The 23,475-nt window shown below is 36.3% G+C and overlaps 2 protein-coding genes and 1 pseudogene across 2 annotated transcripts; all 3 read left to right on the top strand.

Annotated features, from left to right (window-relative positions):
* Positions 1-8,007: 8,007 nt before the first annotated feature.
* Positions 8,008-8,569, top strand: LOC118348580 (stigma-specific STIG1-like protein 1). Its single transcript, XM_035690577.1, has one exon. It carries the CDS (start codon positions 8,008-8,010, stop codon positions 8,485-8,487), a length of 480 nt encoding a protein of 159 aa, XP_035546470.1. The 3' UTR covers positions 8,488-8,569.
* On the top strand, positions 8,531-13,815 carry LOC109014869 (annotated as a pseudogene).
* A 7,066-nt stretch (positions 13,816-20,881) lies between these two features.
* LOC118348663 lies at positions 20,882-23,077 on the top strand. The gene is made up of 3 exons (XM_035690740.1): positions 20,882-21,598; positions 21,695-21,862; positions 22,394-23,077. Exons 1-3 carry the CDS (start codon positions 20,882-20,884, stop codon positions 23,075-23,077), a joined length of 1,569 nt encoding a protein of 522 aa, XP_035546633.1.
* The last annotated feature ends 398 nt before the right edge of the window (positions 23,078-23,475 follow it).

The following is a 23,475-nucleotide window of genomic DNA, read 5'->3' on the forward strand; positions in this document are numbered from 1 at the left end:
CAGCACACATTATGAATAGATAAGGTGATAAAGGATCACCTTGTCTAATGCCCCTTGAAGGACTAAAACCACTTTGGGGGATACCATTAACTAAAATGGAGTAGGACAATGATTCCACACATCTCATCACCAACTCTACCCAAGCAAAATCAAACCCCATTTTACATAAAGCAGCTCTAAGAAAAGACCACTCAACCCTGTCATATGCTTTGCTCATGTCAAGTTTCATTGCCATATACCCTTCCCTACCTGCCATTTTACAATGCATAGAATGCAAAGCCTCAAAAGCAACTATTACATTGTCAGAGATAAGCCTACCAGGAATGAAAGCTGATTGGTTCTGAGAAATGATACTAGGCAGGATTTTCTTAAGCCTGTTGGCTATGGTTTTGGAGATAATCTTATATAAAACATTACAAAGCGAAAATGGCCTAAAATCAGAAACTTTTGAACAATTTTTCTTCTTTGGAATAAGAGTAATGAAGGTATTATTAATATCATCCAAGTTGCCTTTCGAATTAAGCACATATAAAACTGATTCACTGACCTGGCTCCCCACCACATCCCAGTTTTGTTGGTAAAAAGCTGCTGGAAAACCATCAGGTCCAGGAGAGCTTAAGCCATCCATTTGAAACAAAGCTTCTTTAACCTCCAGAGCACAGTAGGGCCTCAACAAAGCTTGGTTCATTTCATTTGTGACCGTGGGGATGGTGGCTGCCAAACACTCATCAATGTTCTGAGGGTTAGCAGTGGTGAAAAGTTCCTGGAAAAAAACTTGAAACTGATGGCAGATTGCAGATGCATTGGTAACTTCCTGATCTCTGTCATCCATAAGCTTGCAGATCTTATTGACTTTCCTCCTTTGAGAAGCACATTGGTGGAAATACTTTGTGTTCCTGTCACCTTCTTTAAGCCATCTTTGTTTTGCTCGTTGTTTCCATTTTAGATTATCCTCTTCCAACATTTTTTCAATCTCAATCTTCAAGCCTTTTATGCTGTCATGTTTGTCTCCTTGGTTGCACTGCTGAAGTGAGTTAAGATGCTCCATCTTTTGCTGTAGTTCTTTCTTGGTTTTATTCAAAACCTGCTTACTCCACTGTTGAAGTTTAAATTGGCACCTCTTCAAAATTTCAGTAGTATAGCTCAGCTTATTTGAAGCTAAACTAGGTCTCTGCCACTCCTCAGCAATTAACTTGTTACATTCTTCTCTTTGACCCCAACTCACCTCATATCTGAAAATTTTGGTATGTCTTCCTGCACCTTGTTGATGATTTCTATTGGTGATGAAAATAGGACAATGATCTGAATTTAGTGCAGGTAAAGAAAGGGTCACTACTCCAGTGTTCCATACAGCCCATTGAGGGTTGCAGAAGGCTCTGTCTAGCCTTTCTTTAGTGAAATCAGACCCACCACGATTGTTAGACCAAGTAAACTTGTTCCCCACATACCCCATATCACTAAGATCACAATCCTCCAGTGCCTCACGAAAGCATTCCATCTGACCAAAGGGTCTAAGAGGCCCTCCAACTTTTTCATTAGTGCTGAGAATTTCATTAAAATCCCCAACACAAAGCCAACCCACATCATTTTCTGGTTTCAACTTCCTAAGCAAATGCCAACTGTCTCTCCTGTTAGCAGTAATAGGATTTCCATAAAAGCCAGTTAAGAACCATGTCTTTCCTTGTATTAAGTCCTTTACTTCTAAGGAAATATGTTGCCTAGAGTAAGACACCAGAACTGCATCCACATCCTTCTTCCATAAGAAAGCCAGACCACCACTTAAACCTTTACAATCCACCACAAAGCTGTGTTCCATATTCATTAACCTCTTGATTTTCTCAACCTTGGACCTTTTACATTTTGTTTCCATCAGGAAAACAAAATTTGGGACCTTAGTCTTCACCAAACAATGAAGATCTCTAACTGTCCGAGGGTTCCCAAGCCCTCGGCAGTTCCAGCTTAGACAACTCATTGCTGTTGGTGGGGCTGAACATCAACCACCACCAAATTTGGACAAAGGTCTCCATTTCCACCCCATGAACTTCCTTTTGTTTCTTATTCCCACATAACTCAGAATCCTCAGCCAGTTCACTTCCCTCCCTCTTTTTCCTCTTATCATAGTTTTGTAGCTTCTCCTTCCTTTCAGCAGCATGCTCAACAAAAAATTTGTCTCGAGCTCTTCTTTTCCAACTAACACGTTTTTTTGAATTTTCCAACAATTGAGCCTGTTCAGTCAAAAACTGATCTAGATCATTAATGTGTGATGCCAGAGTGGAAACTGATGAGGTAACATTAGCTTGGGTCTTTTGCTGATCTCGAGCAGAAAATGAGGCCTTAAAAATAGCCTTATCCTTTTTAAAGACTCGATCTAAATTGGAAGGTCTGACCCCATTATCCAAAGGTAACTCCTTCATTTGAAATAAAGTTTCCTTTCCCAGCCCTCCCATTCCTTCCTTAATGACCCCCATATCTTCCTTTCCTTCCTCCACTTGATTCTCCTCTGACAAAATAAAATCACTTTCCTTATGAGCACTAGTTTCCTTGTTAACTTCCTGAGTATCCTCCTGCATGTGATCCTTTCCTTTTGAGTCATCATCCTCACCACAGTGCCCATTCTGCCATGGTGTTCCAGTAGTCTGTTCAGCTCTATTATCTCCCCCTCCATACCTCTTTTGATTAAACATATTAAAAGGGGTAACAGCAGCACGGAGCCAGGGGCCATATTGATGAGAAAAACCCTCCTCTCTTCTAACAGTTGGCAGTTTTGGACATAACTTATTAATATGTTTGATGACACCACACTTAAAGCAAAAAGATGGAAGTCTTTCATACTTGAATTGCAGCCATATTTGAAGACCTTCATAATTTAGAAAAGTACCTCTCACCAAAGCTTTGGAGATATCCACTTCCACTTTGAGTCTCATGAATTTCCCCCATCCGATCCCCCATTGATCAGCAATAATATCCACCACCTTCCCTGCACACTCCCCAACTTTCATGCCTATCTCCTTTGTCATACACGCCAGAGGCATGTTATGTATTTGCATCCAGAAAACTTCCTTTTGAAATGGGATGGCATTCAAAGATAAATCACTTTCAAAATCTTGAAGGCACACCAACCATCTATCAAAAGACCAAGGCCTTCCTTGGATGATCTTCTGCCTGTCCTCACACTTCTGAAAGTTTAACAAAAACTTGTTTTCACCCATGTCAGAGAATTCAATCCAGCCTGATGTATTCCATATCTTCGACATGGTCATCTTGAAAGCTTCTCGGTTGATAACTTTGTCTGCAATGACCATGGCTAGTAAACATGACCTTCCTCTATCCTTTGCTTTGAGTAAGGTAGATGCCTCCACCTTGATTCCTCACTTCTCCTGCTCAGTAAGGCTAAAACCTTCCCAAAGCTTTGTCAAGTCTTCAGCCATCTCCAACTCTTCAGGTAAGGAAGCCCAACCTGAGAGACTCTACTCTAACTCGAGAGAAAAAACCTCAACCCCGTGAGGACTCTACACCAAAATTAGGAGAGTTAATATGTGATACGATTCATCATTTCCATGGTTAAATTAAGATCAAATAGTCAATGCTGAGAATCGTATTATTTTTTAAATATATAAGAAAATTAAGTTCAAAATATATACTCCATGGAAGTGCTTCTGTACCGGTCTAATTTCTGAAGGATATAAGAACATATATATATATCCCTTCTGCACACACGGAGAATGATTAATTTACAACTCATCTTTTATAATTCTATATTAAATGAATGGTAATTTTGTACCATTAAAACTTATTTTTAATGAAATGAAATGTTTATATTAGTTGATTGCATGTAAAATAAATTGTAAAAAAATTGTAAGCATATTACTAATACCATGTAAAATCATCACTTATTTTAAAAATCTAACTTAATAAAAAAATAAATAAATTTAATTATTTATATTATATTCTAATTAACATATATCTCATGCGTAATGCAACCATTAGCTCCCACAGTCACATACAACGTACCTGATCATCAGTATATAATGTGAAAATGTATATTCTTATATATTATATGTAATATATTAAAGGTGGTCCGTCAATCATGGGAACTAATTACGTAGCAATGATGATCTTGTCAATCATAAAATAATATATATTATGATATATTTATAATATATTAATTAAAAAGACTCTTAATTAGCTAGCCAGCGAAGTGCTTGCATGTGAAAGTGAAACGGGTTTTTTTTTGTCCGCAGAAACAAGGGGCATGAAACTTGATTTTTCTCTCGTGGCTTTAAACAAGAAAAATGAAAAATTCAACTGATCAGGCAAGACTGGCGTGCGTTGCCAATCAGGTCGCACATACGACTTTGGTATACTGTGGAAATTAAATAAATCATGGATAGGACTACTCCGGTCAGGGGGTTCTTACTTTTAGCACTGTTCAGTCTGGAGCTTGGAAAACCGGATTCCGATTCCGAGTTTTGGCCTGAATCAAAACGGATTCAAAACCTGCATTACAAAACCAGACCAACAAGGTCTGGGTACGAGTTAGGGACCCGGGTACCGGGATTAAACCATGTACCCAGGTCTTTTAAAAGAAAACCTCGTTTGGTAAACCCCCTGGACTCACCTCTCTCTCTCTCGTGCAGCCGCCATCGTGACCCTGTCGTCGCATCTCCTTCGCCGTCACCACATCTCCTTCGTCGTCGCCACATCTCTGTCACCGTCGACCTTTGCCTCTAAGTTGTTGTTCCGGTAGACCCCCTGACTCACTTCTCTCTCTCTGTCTCTCTCTCGAGCTCTCTCTCATTGCGCTACGGCAGAAGCAGAAACCCTAGGTCCCTAGCTGCTGCCATCATGACCCCTTCAACGCTTCTCCTTCGCTGTCGCCGCATCTCTGTAGCCGTTGACCTTTGCCTCTAGGTCGTTGTTCCGGTACTCTCTCTCTCTCTCCCTCCCCCCTTGTAACTATGTTTCTATGCATGAGTACAAGATCATTGGGTGTGTGAACTATTTACTGTTGAGATGGGGTCGTGCAGTGGTGGATGGATGCTTTGACCATTTGTTTGCTGGTGGCCGTGTGGTTTTTGGAATGTTTGGAAACTTGTTTTTTTTTTTTTTTAATCTGTATTGGGTATCAATTTGTTTATGGATTCGTTGATTCTCTTTTTTAATGAATTTGTTTGGTTGTTGGGAAAGTTGAAGGAAAAAAACTCAAATTTTTTTACTTCGTCCTTTTCACTCACTGTATGTACTCATCCATGCCCTGTTTGAGTCCAAGAAAATTTCCATAAACACCACAGTTTGAGTCCATAATTAATAAAGTAAAGGCTTTTATTTTTTTAAAAAAAATTCGGGTACAATTTGGAACCTGGATTTCTGGGTTTTAAAAACCCGTATCCACCCAGGTTCCGGCCCAGGTCCAACCTGGACCAATCTGGTCTGGGTTCTGGCTCGGGTTTGAAACTCGGGTTCAATCCGGGTATACCCGAGTTCTCGGGTCGGAACCCAGATGAACACCCCTACTTACTTTTTTAACTTAATCCTGATTCGACAGCAATGAAAATTGATAGATTAGGGTAGGTTTGGGCAGAGATACAAAATTTTCATCTAATCTTATTTCTAAATATAATTTAAATATAAAGTTTTCAAACTAATCATTACAACTTTTTCAAACTTTCAAATAAAAAATAAAAAATAATTTTAACTTTTTCAAATCTCTAAATAAAACTAATATTATAAAACTATATTATTACAATATTTTAATTTTATAATATTTTTTATTCAATTTTTCCTCTCTCATTTTCCAAAACTGAAAAAATATTCAACTCAAACTATCTTACTATTATTCACAAAATTCTTATTTTATGTCACTCCCAAAACAAGCTCTAAGAATGAGTGTTTTACTCTTTATTAATGATGGATTGAACCCTGTTTGTAAACGACCCATGTATGGTTACAGTACATATATGTAATATACCAAATCACACACACACGCGTGCGTGTATATATATATGAGGAATGTTATGCATTAACTACTATTCACTCTCACACTCCCATATTTATAACTTTTTTATAGGGTGTGGAGGTGTTTTTCATAGGATCATTGTGAGCAGGGACGTCTCAATACAAATTGAAGTTTTAGACGAAATTTAAGTGAGTCATTCGTAATTATTATACAATAAAATATAAAATACTATATAGAATATTTTCAAAATTTTTAATAAAATGAGATTTTATTTTAAATCTTTAAATACAGTTTTTGTGAATTTATATTTATAACAACTTAAAATGAGGCCTTTTTTGCGCTTCAATTTGACAAGATCTTAAAAAAAATTTAATATATAAATAATTCATTATATTAAATATTAAATTTAGTATTATGGAGCCTTGTACACATTGAAAACTATAAAAATGATTTAAAATTTTATTTAATGAAATGGTTTAAAAAAAAACACCTCATTTTTAGTTTTGAAAGCCTTACATAGGATGGAGGCATTAGGAAATGGCCTAAATAACCTTACCATTGAGTCGCCCCTGGAAGTGGGGATGTTTTTCATGAATAATACTACTCATCATCTCAATTCTCATCATCCCATGATATGGTATTAGATAATTGGAAACTATTTATTTTATCTTATTTGTGAATTTATCATCTAATACTACGATATATCATGATCGAGATGATAAGAGTATGATAAGAAATTGATGATGAATAGATTTTTTCGGATAATTAAGATACTCAAACTTTTACTTTTTTAAACCCCGATCGATCAAACTCTTTCCAAGGCTGATCATCTAATGATGTGTGGCTAGCTAGCAGTACTATGGAAACCGAAGAAAATCAATCCAATTCTCCTGCCCGCTCGTTGAATTAATGCTCGTAAAGGACAGTCGTCACAGGATCCGGATGAAGTACGTACCAAACCGCCAGCATGTACGTCATATCTGATTTTTGCTTCTTCTCCACTATCACCTAATTTTTAGTTTAATATTTCTTCCAAAGCCTAACCTTCGTTTGCTTGAATCTGATGCATGTGACCGTTGAATTAGACCACCCCACTATCAGTAAACGGTATTAGAATTAGGGGGGTAACCGATCAGATCCGATCCTGTTTTGGATAAAATCTAAGATCGAATCGGTATGTATCGATTTTGTATTTTTTAAAACTGATTACGCACCGGTTACCCTCCTAAACCGGTACTTCCGGTTTTACCGGTTTTCGGTCCGGTCAGGTCCGGTTTTCCGATTTTTTTAAAATGTAAATTTCACAATTTTTTATTAAAAATTTGTTTATAAAAAAAAAAATTGATTGAAAAAAAACTGTTTTATACTTTTATTAATATATTAGATTATATAATAGTATTAATATTAGACTATTGGTATAATTATAAGTTATATATAATTAGTATTAGTTATAAACTTTTAGTGATTTAATATTAACATTTTATGTAATAATTTATAAATTATAATAAAAAATTATTTCATATATGAATATATATGTTATATATAAAATTTCACATAAAAATTTATAATTATATATTATATAAACCTTATATATATTAATATTTAATATATATAAAATATTTTGTATAAAACTTATATATAAAAATATTATTTTTTATTTTTTTAATCAGCCGGTCCGGTCCGGTTCAGTCCTGTCCAAAAAATCCCAGAACCGGAACAGGACTGGAACCAGCCGGTTTTTACGTTTTAAAAACCGGTCCGGTCCGGTCCGGTCCGGTTTTTCAGTTTTCCGGTTTGAGTTTACACCCCTAATTAGAATATACAATATTTTACACTTTTTCCAACCCAACACGTCGCCTTTTTCGGCCAGCTCCAATCTTCTCTATAAATACCTCTTTCGCTCCCTCCATTCTTTCCCATCCAAACCATATTCATTAAATTCTCTTCTTCCTTTTTTCTCCACATTTCATTCATTCACATTATAAATTAGTTCCTTCAGATTGAAATTCTCTATTCCTTTCTTAGCAAGCACGTTCACATACCCACGAAACATGAAGTCTCTAAAGACATGCTTATTGCTGGTCATTCTTATGGCTTTGGCCGCTATTTCTCTTTCAGCCATACCATCTCGCGATGAATTGTCCCTCGAGGAAGACAATGAAACTACTTATAATGATGGAACTTCTGATGATCTTTCTCCGACTGAAACTGGCCAAGAACCAACTTCTCTTCGAGGGTCCATCCGCTTTCTGTCTCAGATCAAACCCCGGGTCCCTATGACATGCGACAAGTACCCTAGGGTTTGTCATGCCAAGGGCAGTACGGGGCCGGATTGCTGCAAGAAGAAATGCGTTAATGTGATGACAGACAGACTCAACTGTGGGAAATGTGGGAAGAAATGCAAGTACTCCGAGCTTTGCTGCAAAGGTCAGTGTGTGAACCCCAGGTCCAACATAAAGCATTGCGGAAGCTGCGGCAACAAGTGCAAGAAAGGGAGTTTATGTGTGTACGGGATGTGTAGCTATGCGTAAATTATGAAAGAAATCAACTCCACAGCGTTCAGGATCAGTTGGCATGGCTGCAAACGGAGCTGACCGCTTCCTATACCTGCAAAGCGTAGTTCATTATATAGGTTGCTTTATATTATGAATTTGTTAATGCGTGTGAATTAGTAACATTAATGGCGAACACTCATCGATATTGAATGGACTAATTTGCCTGTTATTGATTATTCTCTTCTTTATCTTGTGATCTAAATGGATCAGGGACTCAAGATTTCTAAAGTTCTTATAAGAACTCAATTTGGGACTTAATTAATTAAAGACATATATAAGCATGTGTTCGCGATCATAAAATGGGTCAATAATATATATTGAGTATTCAACGTTAACTGAGTAATTCATTCGAACAAATATTAATGTTCTAGAACTCATATATATATATATATATATATGTATGCTTATTTCTTTTCCGCTTTAAATCTTAATTAAGTAGCTATTTCTTGATGACTTGGTGACATGACGTGGGTTAATTTCATGTTGATGTAAACCTGTGAGTTTTCATTAGATATTCATGCCAGTTTAAATAATGAGATGAGACAAAATGGTTTTAAATGAAAGTTAAAAATTGAAAAAAAATATTGTTAGAATATTATTTTTTAATATTATTATTGTTTTGGGATTTGAAAATTTTGAGTTATTTATTATATTTTGTGTGAAAATTTGAGAAAATTGTAATGATGAGATTAGATAAAATAAAAATGTTTATGTATCCAAATAGGGTCTCAATATGTAATTTGAATTATTAGTATTGTTATTAAATAATCATTGTAGTATGCTACTTAAGATTTTTCTCGATGTAAACGTACGTGCAGTGCATCCTATCGTTTTATGAATAAATTTTTTTTTAGGAAAAATCTAATTGTAAGCAATTCTGCATATTAATATGCGCACTCATTCAATATGATTGATTAGAAAGTAAATTTTATTGAAAACAGTACTAATTTGAATTTAAAATATGAAAGCAATAACATTAGTATACAGATTGGTACGCAAACTTGCTTGTACATAGCAAAACTCATAATCATATTGCTTTCGTGTTTTCTAGCACACTTCACTACAACAAATTTGAGCTTTTGGGACGAAATTAATTAGGGATGAAAAAAATTTCGTCCCTAAAAGTCATTTTTTGAGACGAAATTTAAATTTCGTTCCAAAAAATTGATGACTTTACAAAATCGTTTGAACCGTTTGAATAGTTTTTTTTGTAATGAATTAAATAGTCTCAAAAAGTTTCTCCCGTTCGAACGGTAAAAAAACGTTCGAACAGTAAAATCTTGGCAGCCGATTACACCCGACAACCCTTGAGCTCAATCTCCAACAGTCCTAAGCTCACTACAAACATTTTGAACGTAATAGACGCATGCTGGCGCACCTAATCGAATTGGGCAGCCAACCGGCATTCTATGGCTGATTACGTGCTAGGGTTTGGCAAAGATGCAATAGGAGGAAAGTTTGGGGCAATATACATGGTCACCACCTCTGAAGATGACCCTATGAACCCTAAACCAGGCACACTTCGATATGGTGTCATCCAAGAAAAGCCACTTTGGATCATTTTTGCCAAGGACATGGTGATTAAGCTCAAGAATGAGCTTATTATGAATAGTTTCATGACAATAGATGGCAGAGGTGCTAAAGTGGAGATTGCATACGGCCCATGCATCATGGTGCACGTTATTATACATACAGGGGATTAGTATTCATGACTGTAAGCCCGGGAAAGATCGCCTTGTTAGGGACAGTCCGACACATGTTGGACATCGTCGAGGCTCCGACGTAGATGCCATTGCCATCTTTGCGTCTTCGAATGTTTGGATTGATCATTGCTTCCTCGCATGATGCATCGACTGCCTCATTCATGTACTCATTGACATACTTTATATAAAGTACGTCGTCTGTTAGAGATAATACTGATCATTTAAATATTCAAGTAAACTCAACGTCAAAGTCGTGAATTGCATGGTTTCCGTAAACGAGTGAGCTGCGTCTCCGAGTTTAACTCCAACAAGCTTATCACTTACATTTGAATGTTTGTAATCTATATGTTTATCACTTGTAACAACCGTAGATTCTTTTAAGTTTCTTCTTATCCAAAATGTATTGCTCTGTTTTATAAATATACGAAGATACACTCTGCCTCTGTGAGATTTTTCAGAACAATTTTGGTTTCTTTCATCATCATCTGTTTTTTCTTTAACTTGTGTCCCTAATGCAGCACTCATCATTTGGTAAGAAACTTTTCAATGTTGCCTTTTATAAACATTCACTCGCCCGCAATGCTATATATATATATATATATATATATATATATGCACCACAGTCATTTTTTATTTTTTTAATATAAGTACAAACACCGGCCATATGCTTTGTTTGACTCTCAAAACCTTAATTGGTTTCTAAATCGAACACGTACATGATCTTACCCACTAAATCCCACAATGTAATATTGTATGAGAATTAGTATATAAAGCTAAATGAGTATAAAAAGATGCATTAACTGTGAAATCCCATATTAGATTCCCTGATTATTACTATATGAAACCAAGTTTTATAATCATTAAAGAGCTGTCGTTATCAATTAGTCCTTTTAAAGTATAAATTCATACGTACTGGCATGTCAGATTTTTCTACTTTTTTTGTTTTTTTTTTTTAATCTGAATATAATTCTTTACGTTAATTATTGACAAAGGTAAAAGCTGGTCATTAACTTGAAAAGTACGAAAAACTGACTATTAATGTACCGTATTTATTACCGTCTCGTTAGTTTTCACGTATCCAATTAGATCAGGTAAAATGAATTAAGGTAAAAATTAAAAATAAAATAAAATATTATTATAATATATTTTTTTAAAATTATTTTTATTTTAAAATTTAAAAAAATTAAATTATTTATTTTATTTTATATAGAAATTTGAAAATATTATAATTATTAGATGAGTTGAGAAGTTTCTAATTGGCTCGATTTGGATTGCTAGCTAGTCTTAATTTATTTCATCTCATCTTATCTCATCTTATCGTATCTTATAATTTTTATAAATTTTTATATAAAATATAATAAATAATTAAAATATTTTAAAATTTTAAAATAATAATAATATTAAAAAATAATATTTTTACAATATTTTTTAAATTCTTAATTTTATCCATTCCTTCAATTTCCAAACCTAACCTCAATTGAAATCGTAAAAGTAAAACAAAGAGCATCTTGTCGGTACTGTATTTGTCGTTATTAATGTTGATATGACCATGCTGTGATTACAGGTGATGCTGCTGGGACACAATGATAAATTTACTGCAGATAAAGTCGTGAAAGTCACAATAGTTTTCAACCGTTTTGGTGCCGGGTGTGTTGAAAGGATGCCCAGGTGATGAAGCACTGCTCTCAATTTCTATATTTTCTGAAATATTAAGTTCCAGTAGTACGTTCGTCTCATACCAATTAGTACAAAGTCAGGTTTGGATCTGCCCATGTCGCCAATAATAAATATGAAGAATGGTTTATGTATGCTGTTGGCGGCAGTGCTAGTCCAACCATCTTCAGCGAAGGAAGCTACTTCAAAGCTTCCAATATTCCCTTTGCCAAATTAACAGGTATATATATTATATACATATACCAGGCTGAGCAAGATGTTCACTTAAATGATTTGACACCGAGTATATGATCATTAATGACTAGATTTTCATATGGTATAATCATGTGGATGTCTGATCTTGATCGATGACAGGTCACCAAAAGAGAGACAAGAGGTTCCTGGAAGGATTGGAAATGGAGGTCTTCTAAGGAAGTGTTTGTCAATGGTGCTTATTTTGTTCAATCCGGGTGGGGAAGTTGCTCTCCGTATTGCTCTCGAACTCAATCGTTTTCAGTTGCTCATGGATTGATGGTCCCTGCACTGACTTCCAGTGCTGGCCCTCTGCAATTGTGTTGCTGGTAAAGCTTGCAAATTTTAGTTAAAGCATTGTCTTGTAACCTTTTTCCTTCTTTTCCTCCCTGAAGTGATGTACAATTAATACTTGCTTCTTGGAAGCATAAATATTTTGATGTATCTGATCGTTTACCACTCGAGAGTATCTGAAGGGACTTTAATTTTTTCCTGAAGGCTCGTGTAATCAATCTTAAAAAATGATTGATTATAAGTAATAATCTCAACCAATCGATTCGTGTGTTAGAACATCATCCAGGAGATGAGTTTGCATCCTAATTATCTTTCATTTTTAAGTCAAAGAAGTTTATTATCAATGATCCGTATAAAAGCTAGCAATTTCATGGGCTCTCTTAACATTGCAGAATGGACAAACAAAACTGAAGCTATCAACCAGACAATAACGTTAAAAGTGTAAAAGAAAAGAAAAGGTGTGTGGTTGTCGAATATCTTCAGAAAAGCCTATTCTCATTGCTTTGAACACCACCACATGTTACTGGTGCCTTGGCTCTCACGAAAAATGCCCCCTCCCACGAATTAGTGTCATGGTCACTAATTCTTCTTTTCGTGATGGGGTTCATTGCTGGTGGGTTTATTCTTGGAGCTTTCCACAATACCATTCTCCTTATGGTGGTAGTGGCAGTACTTTTCGGTGCAGTTGCTGCATCATTCATCTGGAATACTTTTTGTGGGAGAAGAGCCATTATTGGTTACATTGCTCGTTATCCTGATTCGGAGCTTAGAACTGCGAAGAATGGGCAATATGTGAAGGTCTCTGCATGGGGTGGTCAGTTGTGGCAATGTGCCTCTTGAGACATCATTTCAAAATATTTCTCGACGTGTGTATACATCAACAAGTTTACATGAGTATCGAGGATGGGATTCAAAGGCTGCGAACCCTTCACATCGCCATTTTACTTGGGGGCTCAGATCATTAGAAAGGCGTGTGGTTGACTTCTACATCTCAGATTTCCAGTCTGGATTGAGAGCCTTGGTAAAGACTGGCCATGGAGCAAGGGTGACCCCTTATATTGACAACTCAATTGTCATTGATGTTAATCCAGAGAATGAAGAGTTGTCTCCAGAGTTCATCAGGTGGTTGGGAGAGAGGAACCTTTCAAGTGATGATCGGATGATGCGGTTAAAAGAGGGGTATATCAAAGAAGGAAGCACAGTTAGAGTAATAGGAGCTGTTCAGAGAAATGAGAACGTGCTTATGATTGTCCCCCCACCGGAGCCGTTCACAACCGGATGCCAATGGGCAAAATGTATTTTCCCTGCTAGCCTTGAGGGTATTGTTTTAAGGTGGGAAGATGCATCGAAGAACGATCATGTCATACACTACAAGAAAAACCTTCTTTACCGGCGAATATAAAATCGCCGCTAAGAAAATCGCTGCTAATGCTACTTATTTATAGCGATTTTATATTCGCCGCATGTTTTAAACACTACATGCCGAATTTGGGTCCTCGCTTAACTTAATTTGGCAGTAGCGATTTATTTTGTATTAGCAGCGATTTTTAATCGCCGAAAAATGTATTTTAAGTAACGGCGATTAAAATATCGCTGCAACTAATCATGGGCGCCAAAGTAATCTGATTACTTTCCCCCAAAAGCACTACTCGTTCTACAATCCCCCCTGAGACGAAACCCAGACCAAATCGCTACACCCATTGCCGACAGTCACGGCTGTTTGCAACGGACGGAAGGCCACTCGAAGGCTTCATTGCCGTAACTACGTCGTTTACATTCGGAGTTCCATTTTCCCACACCCTTCCCCCCTAGTTCCTCTTTCTCCATGGACAACCCACCTGCAAAATTACGTTCCTCATAACCTAGCTTGCACCGAGACTTTCATTGTGTGTTTTTCGCTTCATTTTCGAGCCGTTCCTTGCCCCTAGAAAGTCGCCGCACAATGCCTCCATATTCGGCTTGGAGTTAAGTTTTTGGGGCTTCGTTTTCCTGTCGACCGAGTGTAATTTTCAGATAATATATTCCCATTCAAGTATATTTTCTTGTCTACTCTTTTTATGACAGAAACCTTCATGCATAATACTTCTTTTTCCGGTTTCATTCCCATGTTCATCCGTTTTGGTATTCTACTATGTTTGTACAATAATTTACAATTACACTATCAATCTTAGTCCCATGTTCTTCCTTGAGGTTCAATTTTTGTATACCTCCCTTTTCTGTATGTAATTGCTAGTGATGTTGAACCCTGAAACCAAGCCTTTTCTCTCTACATTTATGGCCCCTTTTGGGGGAAAATGAAGTTGCATCTATTAGCACAGTATTGTCCTCAATTGAAACGTTATAATTAAGATCATAACTTCAATTAAAAACCCCTTTAGTTTAAAGTTAGTTATAGGGTATTTCGAATATGATCAATTTTTGTAGTTAATATTCATATATCTATGTTCTTGCTAGTTGGGGGAACTCAAGTTCTTTCTAGTACTAGTCAATTAAACAGCTGAGCAGAGGCAAAAATTTCCCTTAGGGTTTCAAGTGCTATAATACTTGTCAATACCTTAAGCCATTGAAGTTTTCTGTACTAAATATTTAGGCAAACATTAGTCTATACATTGGGGAACTCAAGTTCTTTCTGCATATAGAGATTAATTTTGGGTTCCAATATAAATTAATGATCAATTAATTAATTTATCACATCAAACTATATACAAATGCGAGTAGGGGTGTATATATAAGTAGGTATGTATTTCAGTTTGTATGACAACTATTTCTAATTTTTGTTTGTGATCAACCAAACATTTATCTTTGTATATGATCTATAAACATATACTTTTAAGAATAACATAGTACTAGGCTTTTTGTGTTATTACTTTTAAGAATGAAGCTAAAGTATATGAATCTTTTATACCAACATATTTGTGTTATTACTTCTAATATTTAGTCTATAAAGCCACCACCCGGCCAATTTTGTAATTACTAATTAAATGAAAACTAAATAATATTTCGCGCAAAGAGTTAAATTTATCAACTAAAATATAATACATCAATCCAGAAATAAAATTCTTGTTTAAAGTCTGAATTTACTAAAATATAATTAGTGTTTGAATGGCAATATCAGTGTTTGCATTTCTTTCTGGTTTGTGGCGGAGAGGAGTTAACGATGACTTATATTTTGTCTGTGGGACGACATTAATGCTTAATGGTTTGAATGGCAATTGCCAATTTGCTATCAAGCCGCCTAACCATATGCTGGCCCGTCAAAATTTTGATGGAAATCCGGAAGCCATGCATCATTATGAGGTTGAAACCTGCTTGCATGTTCTTATAATGACGAGGCTCTACATCTATGATAGCCATTTTCAACTGCCATATCAGGAATTCTGTTGCTGCATTGCATGCTAGTTTGTTGCAGCAGATATTCCATCATCATCAGCAGCAGCATCTGTGATTAAGAAATGATGATGATGATGGATACGATCCTAACATTCCACCATCCCTTACCGTTGATCAGAGTCTATTTATCTAGATTCTGAATTTGCTTGCATTACAATCCCTGGCACGGGCTGCCATTTCATGCAAAAAGAGAAGAAACTAAACAGGAAAGGAAGCCTGTTTAGTTTAATCTGAAGCAGTAGTTTGCTATCATGTTTTCCTTGAAAGCTACTCCAACACCCAAAGGCAGGCTTTTTTGGGTCAGAAATTAGGTAAAATTCTGACCCAAAGGGCTTATTTACAGATGCACCTACCTACTAGAATAGACAAATACAGCTGAAAAAACTTCTTAACGATTTCAACAGCTTAAGCCTTAAGATATTGCATATATGTATGAGAATCGACTCAAGCAATTAAGTGGATTTGGTTAATGTAAGCTTGGGCATAACATTAATTAAATTTTAAGCTTCAACAAAAATAGACACGAACAAGGAAATAAATGGTTGTTGGAACTTGTAATGCACGTATAATAAGAAAACTGATTGATAATAATAACAAAGAAGAAAATCAGGAGGCAATAAGTTTTAGCGGAAATTAACGTTAATCTACATACCCAACCAACTCCATTTTTTGTTTCATATAGTAGTACTAACACACATTATTGTTTAAAGTCTGAATTTACTAAAATATAATTAAATGAAAATCTTGTTTGGATGTGAAAATCTTCTACGATTTTCTGGGAAAAGATCTTTCATTAACGAAGATTGTGATGGACTATTGATCAGTATGTTGATCTTGTCTTGACTATATAAAGAACCATAGAGATTATATATATACATGGAGGTATGGAGTTAAAGGTTTTTAGAGGAAATTATTCAAAGGTCTGGTGCATGCATGCCGGATTATAGATTACACACTCAGCATTTATAGGCTTACGTGAATATTAAATTCACGTATTTCATGCATGAATATTAATAGCTATCATATATATATATTATATATATATATAGGAAACTTCATAAAAAAACATTGGTCCAAGGATTCAATATAAAACACATGAGAATCTACAATTCTTCCCAAAGCCAATAAATTAATTGATCAAGGATCGATTTGTTGGAAAACAAAGTGAAAATTAACTCAAGTCTAGAGTTGATGAGTACGCGCACGCGTAGATTATAAAGAAACTCCAAAACTATATATGAACAAAGTAGATTATATATAAAGCGTACTATATATTGAGATCCTTTAGTTGCTCTCCTCAGTGGAACCTCAATTTCTTCAAAGTGGCTTATCATTGGCAAGTTGACTCCTTCCCAACAAATATGTTAAGGTACTGTTGTGCTAGAGTAAGTGATGGAAGTGTAGATAAGACCCTTTCGAGGCCTTCTAAGAAAGGAAATGGGATAAAAGTTGATGGGTGTGGATCAATTTAACATGAAATGGGATAAAAGTTGATATATATATATATATATATTTATATTGAATGATTTTATTCTCAGCTACTTTTTTGTTCTTCTTTCTCAAGCCATGAAATTGAATCGAGTACTCCTACCTACAATGAATTCAAGTTCTAAAATTACCTAATTTTTTAGACTCTAGCTATAAATCAAGATCAGATCAAAGTCCCTTATTAGGAAAAGAATGGATGGTTGGATGGTTGAGTGTTCAATTGGCAAAGCCTAGCTCTTATTGTTGGATACAAACCTAGCTAGAAAGGCTAGAATCGAATCTTAAATTACATAAAACAGACAAGGATTAATTCAAAGAATAAAAGTTGTTAACTAAATGTTGAGATCGCTTATGTATATATATAGGAAGGGAGTTTCATATTAGAATGGATTCATTTATGATGTGAATAAATGCTGGATGTAGGTATGGAGGGATGTTTGGTCCAGAAAACCAGAGGAGAAGAAAAGCCACCCACCATTCATTTCATTAAATATATATTTTTCTGTGGTGGTGATGATTTTCAAATTCAAGGCATTTTATACAATCACCTTCCATATTGCCTTTCAAATCATGAGGTGTCTATCCGTTTCAGTGTCTTGTCCTCCATGAAACCTCTCAAGTTAGCATTAAAGTAGAGGTGGGGCCAAAGGTCATGGTGGGTATGAACAAGGTTTTGCTTTGAACTTATTTCAAACATAATGTCATTGTCATATGGATTAGAAGCATGCTGGAGGGAGCTGTTGAGTGTGTGACTTTGAGATGCTCTGAATATGTGTATGCACTCCTGAATGATCAGCATCTCATGCCAACAGACACATCCTGCCCCTCCAATGATCTCAGTATCTTAGTTTGCATAAGCATGGAAAACAAAATCATATGCTTAGGGGTGCCCAAAGTTCTCAAATATTTCCAAGAAGCCAACACATCCTGCCCCTCCAATACCAAAATGCTTGACAGTTAGGCTGCCTCCTGGAACCAGCAGTGGCAGTTTTACAGCTGGGGATTAAATACAGTACCTTTCTAACCAGGAGGAAGGCTGTAGGGAGAACTCCGAACATGTACCAATTCTAACAAAAACTGTGAATGGGGAAATGAGATGAGATATGTCAGGTCAAATTTCAAATTCTCAAAGGCTTAAAAGAAATAGATTAATTTAAATAGGACAGCCTAAACTGAAACTTGTGCTAGAAATCCCTCGACTTTTTGTTTCCTTCATCATTGAAAATTGTTTGTGCTATTCCTGCTTGAAAGGGATAATTGCATAGCTGTTTTTCTAGGTGAAGGTACTACAAGTATGATGCTATAAGCATGTTCTAACCCAACATTACACTTAATTGGGTTCAAATTCACTCACTGTTCGTTGGAAAAAACTGAAATAAACAAAAAACAAAAAAAGCTGAAAAGTTTAGTGTAAAAATATTTCAGTTGTAGCAATGAAGAAGCCAAAGGAGGAATCAATGTTAATTTTCCATTATGTTACTAGCTGGTTCTATCCAGTTGGGAGTTTCAGCACTGAACAACCAGCAAATGAAAAATATACTAGATTGAAATAGTCTTATATATGGGGGAGTAGTCCTATTTATGCTAGTTCTTTTGTGACTATAATGCAGACGTGAGTACTACCATATATCCTAATACTTTATATATATATATATAATATATATACTAGAAGATTAAAAGCACTAAGCAGAACTTTATGTATATATCAAAGAGCACAGTTGAGTGTAGCTTCCCCTTGCATATGATCTAATATATAAGACTAGATTCAAAGTCCCTATATGAGATGAGAAAATCATGACTAGTAACCATATCTTACCATTTATTCCCCCGCCCAAAAACTTTTCGAGTTGTAATTGTTATTAATTATTTTAGGTACTACAAACATATCAATAGCAAACCCTAGATAAATACCACACACTTTATCAGTACTTAAAAATGATTTGAACTTCAAAAATAAGCATATATATTATGCTTATTTTCATAACATAGCCCACCTTGGTCTCATATCCTTCAGGAAGCCCAATAATGAAGTACTGAATATTTGCATACTAGGCTACGTTATGAATGAACATTTTATATACTGTTGAGGATGTTTCTTAATGTTCTAGCAAATAAGACATGGACTTTTTCGAACTGTTTGAGTTTCACTTTGTAAGTGAAAATGTGGGGTGGATTGCGAGTTTCTTTTAAATCTGGTTGCAGCAAAATTAAGGACTTAAATGGGCATTCTCTCTTTGTATCCTTTTGTCTGAACTGATCCAACATCTTGAAAATACACCCTTTTCCAAGATAAAGTCCACGTATGTGTAAGTTAACCCAACTGTCGCTTCCATCCATATATATTTCATGTAGATAACTCAATGGCCTTTATTGGAAAGCAAACATGCAATTTTGATCAATTTAAGTTATTTATCTTAGAATGCTTGAAATGAGGAGTTTTCAAGTTTGGCTTAGCGCTAAGTATGGATAGAAGTTACATGGTTTGTTGTTGTGTTTTGTAGTTGATTTTCCCTAAGTTAAGAGGATGTAAGGAAAGTGCTTTGTACTTGAAATTATATAGTTGGTAAATGCAGTTAATATTGTGATTAAAAGTTCTAGCTCCTACATTTTTTGGCTTTTATTAGTATATATTTTTTTTCTTGATTTTGTTTGTGTTATATTTTGGTATTGAGATTGGTTCTGAAAATTACTTGGATTGTTGGGTGCAGATTGTAAGACGGACGTGTTGTGCTTTTGATTAAAAAAAACTTGGCTGAGACAACAAGCTTGGTGAGGAGCCATTCCACTCTTGTGTGAGCTGAAATTCCTTTAGTTGGGGATTGAAGGTAAGAAATACCCATACACAGCTTCAAGACGATATTTTATCTATTTTGCTCATTCTCAAAACATAGATGGATGTTTTTTTCTTAGTGTTATTATATATGCTAGACCTTCTGAGTTTGCATATTTTTATGGATTATTATTAGATAATCACTCTAAATCAAGTGTATTCTACTTACCAAACTCTCTTGGAATTGGTTTTCTGTTTTGGGTGATGTTGTTCATTTGTACTCCCGTGTATATCATGTGTATATCTCATACATACCCACACACACACACACACATGGATGTATATATATATATATATACATGAGAGTGAAGGGGCTTAGACATGTAGTTGGCCATTGACGGTTATTACTATCACAATCAAACATTATTGGTCCAGTATTGATAAATACATATATATATATATATATATCAATACACATTACAACCTTAAGAGGGGACAACTAGGGACTACGTAGCTAGTGTCCTCATCGAACTAGACTCACGTTAATTCATAAGATGAATCCCCTCGGTTTAAAATTTTTTTGGGACATATGGAATCATATGATGTCATAAACATTGTAGCTCCCAATAAAGTTTTGTCAGCCAATTATCCTTGAAAATTTTTTGGAGTTTAAACATTATGAGATCCCTAGCTAGCCACATTCATAAATCATCTTCACGTTAAACATTTATTCTCCTATCCCAACATGAGTTTTTCATCGAACTTATATATTTAAAGTCTCTGCTTACCTAACTTTCTTCCCCACCATGTCTTTGTTTGGATGGACAAAAGTTGGATGAATGACCCCGATACGCTTGTATCACTTGCATACGCCGAAGGCGTTAAATATTTCCTCATACAAGCACGAAACCATGCAAGTGGAAGGGCTCGCATTCGGTGTCCATGTCATGCATGCCTTAACAATCTGTGGCTACCTATACCTGAGGTGGAAACCCATTTGTTTATTAAAGGGATCAACCCAAATTACACCCAGTGGATATTTCATGGGGAGGAGGAGACCACATTGTCCATCAGTGATGATGATATTGATGACGATATCATCCAAGAAGATGATTACATAGATGACATGCAGCATATGTTGGATGACATCCGGGCAGGCACCTTCGTTGATGTGCCTCAAGATAGCACTCCTGTGCCAAACAGGCCATCAATACATGTAGATGGACCAGCACCATCTTTTGACCAGCTACTAGAGGATGTCCGACGTCCTCTTTTCGATGGGTGTACAGAATTTTCAAAGTTGTCATTCGTTGTGAAGTTGTTACACATCAAATCAATCGGTGGATGGTCAATTAAGTCATTTGACATGCTCCTTGATTTATTGAGGTCTGCCTTTCCTAATGCCCTATTGCCACAATCATATGAGGAGTCAAGGTCTTTGGAGCGCGGTTTGGGCTTCAAGTATCACAAAATCCATGCGTGCCCCAACAACTGCATCTTATTTTGGAAGGAAAATGCTGCTCTTAATGAATGCCCTGTATGTAAGGCTTCGAGGTGGATACCAAATACACACGGACCACGCCCAGTACCTCAAAAAGTGTTGCATCACTTTCCTTTGAAATCGAGATTGCAGCATCTCTTCATGTATGCAAAGATAGCAGGTGATATGCGATGGCCCAAAGAGCAACAGACGAAAGAAGATACTTCTATGAGACATCCGGCCGACTCTGAGTGCTGGAAGAAATTTGATGAAGATCATGGTTGGTTCGCTTCGGATCCTCGCAATGTTAGGCTCGGTCTGGCAAGTGATGGCTTCACTCCATTCAACAACTTGGCTAAACCTCATAGCATTTGGCCAGTGATCCTTGTCCCCTATAACTTGCCGCCGTGGTCATGCATGAAAGACCAATTCTTCATGACATCTCTGATTATTCCTGGCCCAAGGTCACCAGGGAATGAGATCGATGTATAATTGCAGCCGTTGATCGATGACCTGCTTGAATTTTGGGAAGATGGGGTACCTACATATGATGCCTCAACTAAGGAGACGTTTATGTTGCATGCTGCCTTATTGTGGACAATCAATGATTTTCCTACCTATGAGAATCTGTCTGGCTGGTCAACAAAGGGAAAATTGGCTTGTCCGTCTTGCAATGCAGACATAGACTCTAATTGGTTGAAATATGGCTGAAAACATTGTTACATGGGACATCGACGTTTCTTACCCCCATATCACATATAGAGAAGGAGGAAAGGGTTGTTCAACGGTAGAGAAGATCATCGCATGCCACCAAGGGATGTAGGAGCTGAAGAGATTTAAAATCAATTACAGATGATTGGGGATGTTCAGTTTGGCAAATCTCATAGGAAGAAAAAAGGCACTGCTGAAGAGCTAAACTGGACAAAGTGTAGCATATTCTTCGTGTTACCTTATTGGTCAACAATTCGACTTCGGCATAATTTGGATGTTATGCATATTGAGAAGAATATTGCCGACAACATCTTATGGACTTTAATGAACAATCCAGGGAAAAGTAAGGATAACATCAATTCAAGGCGTGACTTAGAGCTTTTGGGCTGTAGAAAAGAATTACACTTGAGGCGTGACTTAAACGTTGAGCAAAGGTATAAATTTTGTGAGTGGTTGTCTGATATCAAATTTCCAGATGGGTTCACTTCCAATATCTTGAACTGTGTCTCTCGATGTGATTGCAAAATCTCAGGGTTGAAAAGCCATGACTGTCACGTTTTCCTTAAAAAACTACTCCCCATTGCTGCTGGGGGATATTTAAGAAGTGACATTGGCTTGGCTTTGACTGAACTTGGTACTTTCTTCAAAGAGTTGTGCGCTCGAACACTTGATGTCAACTGCCTGACCCAATTCCAAACTGATGTTGTCACCATTCTATGCAAACTGGAGATGATATTCCCTCCTTCCTTTTTCGATGTTATGGTCCACCTAACTGTCCATTTATCCCGTGAGGCCAGACTTGGGGGTCCAGTACAATATAGGTAGATGTACCCATTTGAGAGGTATCTCAGCAAATTCAAGCGGTATGTTAAGAATAAAGCCCACCCAGAAGGTTCAATAGTCGAGGCTTACATTCACACCGAATGCTTGACATTCTGCTCCATGTACCTCAAAGATATTGAGACGAGGTTTAGTTGACCGGACCACAACATTGATGCTGACGAAGAAGAAACGTTAGATGGGTTCAAAATTTTCAACCAGAAAGTCCGTCCCTTGGGCATGCCTTCTAACGTGCAATTAGAAGATAAACTATTTAGGGCAGCCATCTGGTACGTGCTCAATAATTGTGCGGAGATTGGACCTTATATAGAGTAAGCATTAACGAGTCTACTTATTCATCATCTTTCATTCTATACAAGTTGTTATGAACCCAATACCATCTA

This window comes from Juglans regia, chromosome 6 (assembly GCF_001411555.2).
Source record: "Juglans regia cultivar Chandler chromosome 6, Walnut 2.0, whole genome shotgun sequence".
NCBI classification, from domain to species: domain Eukaryota; kingdom Viridiplantae; phylum Streptophyta; class Magnoliopsida; order Fagales; family Juglandaceae; genus Juglans; species Juglans regia.